The sequence below is a fragment of the Pinus tabuliformis genome, chromosome 3_2 (assembly GCF_031772625.1).
Source record: "Pinus tabuliformis cultivar Carrire ecotype Pingquan chromosome 3_2, CPIR1, whole genome shotgun sequence".
In the NCBI taxonomy this organism is placed as follows: domain Eukaryota; kingdom Viridiplantae; phylum Streptophyta; class Pinopsida; order Pinales; family Pinaceae; genus Pinus; species Pinus tabuliformis.
The window spans coordinates 17873795-17883792 of NC_142302.1; the positions used below are offsets into that span (position 1 = coordinate 17873795).

Genomic DNA, 9998 nt, shown 5'->3' on the forward strand with positions numbered 1-9998 from the left:
TGAAGATCGACACACACCAAATCCTATACATTAGATATAATCTGTATAAAGATATAATCTGTGTGTGAAGTATTGAATTGGAAAATTTATATATCCCAAGTTCAATAAAAATGTATATTTTCGACTAAATACTAAATAATGATCTAGACTGCCTCAGTGCAATAAGGATGTATATTTTTGAGAGAATAATGATCTAGAGTGCCGATTGTGTAAGATCAGTCGAATACAATAGTAAATCTTCTGATCTATATATAATATTAAAAAAAAAAAAACATATTTGCTTGATGAAAATTGTAAAGAATCTACAACCATTTCTATTGTAAACTATAGTACGATTTACCTCTTATAATACAAATCCCCAGTTCTCGTACAAAGAAAAATATCCACAAGGAGTGGTTCCATGATATTATTGCCCTACTTTAGAATAAGCTCTTGCCATTTGGACAGACAGAATGGGGAGTTAACGTACCTTACAACCACCGTTTCCCGGGACAAGAAAGGACATCCAGCCTGTTCTCAGAGGACTTTCAAATGGACTATGGTTAATGAGAAAACCCTCCATAGACAAACATGCATGCCTCTTTTTTGGATCTACGGATATCTCCAAGGCCCTAATCAATGCAAGGTACGGTCTTCCATTGGCAATCATGGAATATGTCCAAGAAATTAAACGGTAAAACAAATTAGCAACCAGCTCTAAAATAACAACCAACATCTTCCATGGGGAATCCTGCAATATATACACCAAAACAAACAAATAGTAAAACAGACAAAGAATAAGCAAAACATTTGACACTCAAAAAGATGATGGGAACAATTCTTTGGCTTTCAAAGAAAAAAAAATCTAAAAGTAAAACCACATGAACTGAACCCTAATTTTATGAAACAAGTATCATGAAAGGATTTAATCAATTATACCAGAACTATACAGCAGGGAGCTAGGTTATCTGCTTGCGTCGTTTATACAGAGAAGACATATAATATAATTTTGTTTCAAATTACATATAATTATTTAATAAGAATGTTGATTTCTCCCTGTAAATCAGATGCAGCAATATATCTGTACGATTCTTCCCACCTCCAACGTCGTTGCTTGTTAATGTTTTTTCTATTACAATGCTACACCTGGTTTATACAAAAGCTATGGGAAAATTGGAGAAGTTAAAATTATTATTTTTCAGGGTAGAAATTTGGCTCTGGATAGAGGAAATAGCTATGGAAAACTTGACCAATGTCTGCATCATGAATCTGAACAAATCTCACCTTATGATCATAATCCTTGGTTGACTAGCCCACAAAATCATGCAACAGCCTGCTTCCGTTGACAATATAGTTCCTGTATTGTAGATCCTGTTCCTGCATGAACCCATTTCCTGGACTGACTTCATTGTCAAGCATACTGTACTGGTTGTTGGGATCAGCATCATCGTGAACTCTGGAGAAATAAATATTATTATCGTACTTCTGCTCGCTCAATTGATTATATGAAAGGCCCCCGCTGTGGCGTAGACCTAACGTGAGAGACACACCACTACTAGGGAAATGTCTAGGGTTCAAATCCCCATGGGAATATGCAGCCACAGAAGTGCTTGCTGTAGAATTATTGTAAGAGGAAAAATCAACAGCCATTCCCGAATGATCAGCTGTTGGGTATTTTCCTGCGTACAATTCGTTTCTGAATCCCTTGTCTTGGTCAAATATATTGTACCCAGGAGCTTCGTCGACTTTAATGTCACCCACGTGGGAAGTATTCATGGAAGAATTTAGAGGTTCGGAATTAGTCTCCCGAGCCACTGCCATCTCTGGATCCTTCGATTGCAGGTGTAATGTCACATTACCAGAGCTGATTTCTGCTTGGGCAGTCTGGGATGTTGTGCTGCTGCTGTGATCAAGCTTGAAGGCTGCTTCTTCAGAATTGGCAGTACATTTGTTGCCTGGTTCTCCACTAGTAAACATGCTCTTTTCATCATTGTTTGTTCCAGTGGATCTTTCAGCTTCAGCATTTTGTGTAACTTGGTCCACTTTTTCTTCCTTGAGTTCTTCCATGTACATCTCCTCCACCATGGGTTTCCATAGTCTAACCCTGGCATTTATAAACCAATTTGATACCTGCAAACGCAAATTAACCAATATTACTTGATTTCTCTTCATCACTGTCGACCTAATGGGACCATACATATAACATGCATAATGGATGGACGGTGTTCTAATATGGATCATTAAAAAATAGGTTATGCTGTAGTATTAACCGGTACAAATAAGCTACGAGGCAGTAAAGAAGCTTTAGCAGAATCTTGGCCACAAAATATGAGAAAAGATATATATAGTAATAGAGAAGTTTTAGGAGATTTGAGAGAAAATGACATTTTATGAAATATAAAATTAAAAAATATTCTCATTGAAACAAATATTCCTTCTTACAATAAAGGAAATTTTCCATTCCTTAATATTTAAATTCATTTTAAAGTTGATTTAAATTGTGAATTCATTTTAAACTTTATTTTTAAATAACATAACAGTGAAAATCTAATAGGTTTAAACATTTTTTAAATTATTTTATTTTTTATTATTTAATAGAGTATTGTTTCATATAGAAAATAAATAATAAAAATTAATGTCAATGAAAAACAAAAAAACATTTACATTCATTTTATAAACAACAAAAAAATAAAACCAAAACATTTATATTTTTTTTACAAACAACTAAAAATTAAAACTAAAGATATTTGGTATTAAAAACTCAATAAAATATAAAAATTTAAATAATTTAATGTAGATGTATCATTAAATAACATGTAGATGTATCATTAAATAACAAGTTATATTAATGTAACATGTAGATGTATCATTAAATAACAAGTTATATTAATGTAGATGTATATTAAAAATTTAATAAAATATAATTTAAATAATTTAAAATTTGTTATATTTTTTTGTTGTTTGTTTATTGGAAATTTAAACTTTGATTTTCTGGTTCACATAATATTTCATAGAAATGGGCAAAACAATTATCATAATTATATATATGGAAATTTTAATATAACTTAATTATTAAATCTGTCTAAGAAGAGAGTATCGAAATTTTAATATAACTTAATTATTAAATCTGCCTAGGAAGAGAGTGATTCTTCAAATTAATTGGAATTAAATGTATTAAATATAAAATAAATAAAATATTTATGTAAAAATTTTATTTTTATTTGCACGAAAAAATATTCTTATTTTAATGAAAACAAATTTTTAACCAACAAAAATAATTTTAAATTATATTTATTTTTAATTCTAAAAATTAAAATTTATATTTACTTTACAATTTATTAAAAACTAAATAAAATATTAAAATTTAAATAACTTTTAGTTTACCAATTATATTAACATACAGAAATCAAACCATTAAATAAATAAACCATTTATATATAAATTCCTTTATACCTACAGTGCACCCTAACTCATTTCTCCCGACAAAATGGAAAGAGCACCATATACATTAACCATGTTTTACCAGACTCTAAAGTAAAACCGATGCAATTTGTAAAGTTCCAAAACAAAATGAAAACTAAACAGATGATATATTTTTCCAATTTTTAGTATAACCTTCTACTCAAGACTTAACTTCCAATTTTTATTATCACCTTCTGATCAATAATTGATATATAACCAGATACAGATAGACAGGTTTAAAAACTCTTAAGTTCCAATTTTTATTATCACATTCTGATCAATAATTGATATATAACCAGATACAGATAGACAGGTTTAAAAACTCTTAAGTTCCAATTTTTATTATCACATTCTGATCCATAATTGATATATAACCAGATACAGATAGACAGGTTTAAAAACATTATGACAATTAAGCAGTGATGTTTTTTCCCAAAATTTATAACAATTGAATAAAATTATTATATATTATAGTTAAAATGTTTTCATTGTGAAATTGCATATTGTTCAACAAATTCATAACATCAAGATGTATTGGGTTCTCTGTAGAGCAAAAAGAGATTCAGGTTCTAGCATGAATGTTGCCCATACCTGACTTCTTGAAAGGCCAGTTTGCTTAGCCAATATATGCTTATCTGCATCAGTTGGATACCTGAGATATTATCCCAGAGAAGCACAGTTTAGCTGTTAATCTTCTCAGAATCAAGAGAAGTAACGAAAGGATTAATACACATGATGCGCTGAGAACTTACGGGTGCAGAAAATGCTCAAACAGCCATGCACGAAGAACAGAAACAGAGCGTTCAGGAAGTCCTCTCTGCGGTCGCCAAGGGTGCTGCTCCATCAATCCTAAGTGGTGAAATGCGCGCTGTTGTCGTATGCTTCGTTCTAGAAATCCCAACCTTGGTGTTTCTCCCCTGCTTGTACCAGGAACAACTGACCCTTTCTCCCCCAACGCCTTGATCGTGACCTGAAGCTGACCCGTAATTGCATCTTTCAAACACCTGAAGTGTCTTGACATGGCTTTCAATGCTAAGGCAGTGTATGGAGCTGCAGCCCCCACAGTTGATACAGATTCGAATGAGCTCACCACCAGATGCATTTGGTCGCAGTAATTTCTGTATCTTCTGTCAACCTGCATTAGTCCAACCTTAGCATACAATCAATTCTAGAGAGCTGAAACAACAACATCAGTGCCCCAAACAGGCCAGTACAATCTCACAATTACAGTTTATAGCTATTTTTTACTGTTTATAGTTGGCAACCATTTTTTAACCACAAACTCGAAATATTATCAATGAATTATAAAACAGATGAGAGCTCAGTTCTTACTAATAGTAACTACGTTGTAATCAACGTTCTTACACTGTAGCATACTAAATTCACTTACTTTTCTGAACAGTGAAGAAAATTGAATCACTTACAGTTGACCCAGAAAACCTAATCCAATTAAAGTATGTACATCAACAGTTACAGAACTTTAGGTAAAGTACCTTTCTTCTTTTTTCCTTTCTCATAAAATATTCTCATGCGTCCAAAATTTATTGTAGACTGCGGCAGGTATAGATACTGAAATTGGGCAACGTGGTTAACCTGGGGAAGAGCCCTGGGTAACGTGGTTAACTTGGTTAAAAGGCTAACTGAACTTGGATAAGCACAGTGAGAGAAACAGGAGCTCCCGCCTCTCAGTTCAGTCAAGATCTTACTTTCCTTCCTTAACGCTGGGATCTGATCTTTCAGGCAGGGAATCTGTCAAGCTGTGGGTAACTTTAAGTACCTGATAACATAGAAAGGATGGTACCCGAAAAAAGGATGGGATAACCAGAGAAAATAGGCAGATTTATTCTCTAGGGCCAGCCAAGCTGGTTAAAAGACAGCAAATTGCATTAATTGAATCACCCTGTGCTTAACCGGATTGCAGATTTCTAAATATATCACCACAGTACCTCATCACTTATAGGTTTTTCTATATAAAGTTACAATCTTTCTCTCTGCAAATAATTTTATGAAACCCATATAAAGTTACAATCTTTCCCTCTGAAAATAATTTTAATTTTATAACATGAAATGCTTCATTACATAGATTTTAGTAATCTATTCATTCATGATCATATGTAAACATAAATAATTTTATATTCATAACAAGAAATGCATTTCATTTAATATAATTTTACTTATCCATTCAATATATAGATCTTATCATCTGCTATGCTTAAGTATAATCTCTGCGGGGTTCTAATTACTCAAGATGTATATCTTTTGTTTAAAAGATAACTTAAAATGAATGAAACTAATATTATACTGGGTGAATAATAAACTTTTTCTATTTAGTATACGGTGTTAGAGAGATTGTATATGTATATCTATCTTCTGAATCATAAAGAAGTCCACTGTATATATAGTGAATTATCTTCTGGATCATAGATAATGAAGTATATACAGTCGACTTCTAGTCTTTCCGTGCAATAACACATACCTAATTGCTCTCCGTGCAATAACATATACCTAATCCTATTGAAAAATATCATTCCAACTGTAAATTGATTGAGTAGAAATGATCTCGTTTACGTGTTACCAGAACCAACTTGAACAATGGTGGATTTTTCATTCTTTCTATCTGTATATTAACCCTAAAGAAGTTTGGAGGGCTTAATGAATAACATGGTAAATGACCTAGGAAGTCTTCTGTTAAATCTCACCTCATCTAGCATGGATACAAGTTTTGCTTTGCGTCTCTGGAGTTCAAATCTGTCTCCCGAATAGAGGGGCTGATTCATCATCCCCGTCTCAGTTTTTGCACCAAACTCATGGCTTCTGGTACCTGAACTGCCAGGAATAGCATTGACCCCCATGGCTGATTTCTGCTTGGGACTAGTCCTGGTTTCAACACCTCTACCCACATTGCAAAATTCATATAAAATCTGCTGCGCTGCCTTCAAGTATCTGGAGTTTTTCAAACTAATACCATAACTTGATAATGCTCCAGTTGACCCATCCTTCAGGTACTGCAATACAGCTGAGCGACCACCACCCTGTATGGAGTCCATAATTCCTTTTCCTGGAATCCCATTCCTTGGATATGAGGAAATATTATAGGCCAGACCATCTGTACCATGAGCACTGTTAAAAAAATCACCTAACTTGGATTTAGCATCTCCACCAAATTGCAAAACATTTGTCTGGTTGCCCATGTCCGGCAAATGTATTTCAGAAGGTTGGTGGGATGATAACGATAGTGAAAGTCTCTGACCTGATCCATCTTGTCCTTTGGAGCCATATTCATGACTCCTAAAGCTTTCATCCACCTTGTTCTGATCAATAAATGGTTCCCTATTCCATGATTGAGATCCACTATATCTGTTAGCCCAATTCACTGTATTGTTGAACTGAGCAAGCATAAGCTGGCTATGTTGCATGTTCTCACTGCCTGGGAGATCACTTCCAGCACCATGACTAGGTTCTCTAAGCGATGGGCTAGCTTCTGAAATGATAGTTGGAATCTGAGTAGGAAAATGAGCAAACTCCAAAATATTCTTCTGTGCTTCAAACCCTGGAGGGGCCAATCCACTAGTAGGACGATTTTCTGTCATATTTGCTGCTGCAGTAGAAGTGCCCTCAGGATACTCATTTGGGTATTTTGGATTCATCAGGAACAGATGCGTGCCATCACTTTGGTGATGTGGGTTCTGCGATGCAACATCCATATCACTTTTTCTTATATCTCCAGACGAGCTAGCCTGCATCGACCCTCCTCTTGCAACTACAATTGGGTTTGGCAAAATTTGTCCACTGTATGAGGATAGCCCACCATGATGCTGCTGTATGTTGTTCGGAACCACAATACTGGGAGCTGCCCAGCCAGTATTGGACCGATTTTGAGGCACGTTGAAGCTTTTCCAATTCCCCAAATTGGCACCAGGATTTCCAAGGCCTTGGTATGATGTCCCCATAACAGATGATCTGCTTGATGCCTCGGCCTCTGAATTATCCAAGAAAGGATTTTTAGAAGAAAAGGCTAGCAACTCTATACCTGATGGAATAAAACTATGCATTTCTGAAGTCATGGTGGGAGTGTTACGCAATTGCATCACCTCCTATATTTGCTGGATCTCTCCAATATCCCCTTGCAGATGAAGATTCATTGGTCTGTTTGGCTGGCTTTTGTGAACGTAACCTAAAACCTAGGACTCAGAATGTTCTCTCAAACGACGACTGAAAAATGCATTGAACTGTTAAATTCATGGAATCCCTCGGAACCAATAGACTCCCTTCCATCAAAATCCTATGCAGCTTAGCAACTGACAAAATGTCCTTAACTGACATATACCTCGGGAAACCCACAGGAACCCCAAAAAGAAATCAGTCAGTTCAAGCCTGAAAAAGACAGGCTTTATTGTCCACTCCAGCAACACCACAACAACCCCATCTGCTGTGTATATCTGCCAATCAGCAGCAGAAGTCGGCCTTGCTGACATGAGAACTCACACCATATGGGTTCTTAGAAATGTACTAAACTTAGATCGGTCTCCTCACATCTGCAACATAATCACACAGAAACAAATTAGACAATCAACACCAAATTATTAACCATTAAGCTTACTAAGAGGGCTGGTTAGTGCTTACAGTTTTTACCAATCCAGACCTAACTTGGCAATACCCCACTCATTTTTTACAACCGAACCCCGAATCATTAACCATGGAGAATCAGGATAATCCAATTCCGTAGAGATGGGTTTCTGCTCCGTGGCTTCAACAGGTCCTCTCCAAATACAACGCTAACTTTTCAGATGCAACCCAGTCTAACACGCAAACATCCCATCCAAGCATTGAAATAAGTTTAGAAAATGTCCACACACCTTGACCTTGGCCATGGCAAATAAAATATACAAGAAATTAACCATAGACTTTGGCTACCAAGTCTCAAACACTGATACCAAACACCTACAACCCGACAAACATTTTTTCTCACCACACGAGAATCTCCATCAATCCCGATGTATAAAAAAATGCAGTTTTCTTTTTAAATGGTTTTACATCAAACTCTGCTCTTCTTTCTGATTGTATATTCCATGGTAAAATAAAAATAAAAACTCTAAATACTAAGAACTTTTATCATAAAAATGGATCACCAAAGTCTGCTATCAAAACATTTACAATCTGACAAATATATTTTTTACCACTAGCAAATCTCTATCAACCCTGAAGCATAAATATCAGTCTTTTTTTTCTTTCAAAATGCTTTCTCAGAACTGTCTAATCTTGTACCCAATTTCTCCTTGGTGACTGAATTAGAGAATCTAGAAAGTCAGAGCTTTAATTTATCTGGAAATGTGATCTATTTTTTCAAAAATCTAAATTTACAAAATTAGACGAGAACCAGTATAGAACATAATTCTGCTATATTTAAAGTTCCTGGGCCAAAAATTTCGTGTGTTTCCACACAATTAACTTACTCCTCCCCTCGCCTCGAAAGCCGAAGACCCCAAGCAACTTTAACAGAAGCCTTTGACCCCTGCTCGTCCTCGTCTACCAATAACAGGCTCTCGTTTCTTTCCCCATCTAATCAACCCATCATGATTGCCAAAATAAGGCTCTGTCAAAAATGGTCCTCTTCCTCGCCCCCTTCCATCTATAGCACTGCCCATCACTGCACTTTCTCGGAAGTCGCCCCACAAGCTACATTCCTCTATAATTAGCCCTAACTATATATCCACAGTACAGTATTCGCCAGAGCCGCCCCCACATTTATCGCTCCCACAGGCCATCTTTAGCGGCGTCGAACGGTCTCCGCGATGATGTCACGCACTTTCACGGGTGGGACTGAGCATTCCGTTTGACAGCTAGCACGAATTCCGTCACACGTGTCAACGCCCAAACCTTCAATGCTCACCCCGGCACGAACACTGAAAATGGTATGCGAGCTGACACCGCAGTAATTCGGAGCCATTTACGGCCATTTTTACATCACCACGGCCGTTAATTAAATCATTTAATTAAAACGAACGGCGGATATTCCCCTGGCCGCCTGCCTTTGCAGGAGTGAGGACCACCACACCCCCATGCCCCTTTCATTCATTGCCGCTTCTACAAGCAACTCCGGTGGGACCCACTCACCTCATCTTTATTTCTATAATTTTCCGAATAAGCCGGCGGCGTCACAGTGACATCCCTTTGGCGTCATCTCCCCCGTTACTCCGTTTGCCACTCCCTACGTCATCGTACGACCACCGCCCTTCCCCGGCGTCCCTTTCTTTTACGTAATGACACCAAGATTCTCTCCCGCGCTAACGCTTTTTAGGGAAGATACTACACTAAACCTAATCACGGAAAGAAATCAAAAGCACCGTAAGCAAAAGAAAGGCATCTTCTAAATCTCCTTTCGGCTGCCGTTCCGTCGAGCTTGCCCGGCCCCACCTCCACTCCAACGTAGGGCGTCAACGTTTGCTTTTGTGGTTGCGGTTTCAGTGGACGATTCCGTCAACGTTTCTGTTATGTCCGCTTTCGCTAATTAACGTATGGCCGGCACTCACCTATAAATGGCTTATTATCCCCGTTTT

At 36.6% G+C, this 9998-nt stretch overlaps 1 protein-coding gene across 2 annotated transcripts; it reads right to left on the reverse strand.

Annotated features, from left to right (window-relative positions):
- Positions 1-263: 263 nt before the first annotated feature.
- On the reverse strand, positions 264-9169 carry LOC149179580 (uncharacterized). 2 transcript variants are annotated; one of them, XM_089415711.1, is made up of 7 exons: positions 8895-9169; positions 8065-8240; positions 6141-7976; positions 4194-4576; positions 4033-4093; positions 1264-2109; positions 264-730 (listed from the first exon to the last, which is right to left on the reverse strand). In XM_089415711.1, the coding sequence occupies exons 3-6, from the start codon at positions 7527-7529 to the stop codon at positions 1288-1290; spliced, it is 2655 nt and encodes an 884-aa protein (XP_089271837.1). In that variant the 5' UTR covers positions 7530-7976; positions 8065-8240; positions 8895-9169; the 3' UTR covers positions 264-730; positions 1264-1287. The 2 variants fall into 2 exon arrangements, with proteins under 2 accessions (XP_089271837.1, XP_089271839.1); XM_089415713.1 differs by lacking the exon at positions 8065-8240.
- Between the last annotated feature and the right edge of the window lie 829 nt (positions 9170-9998).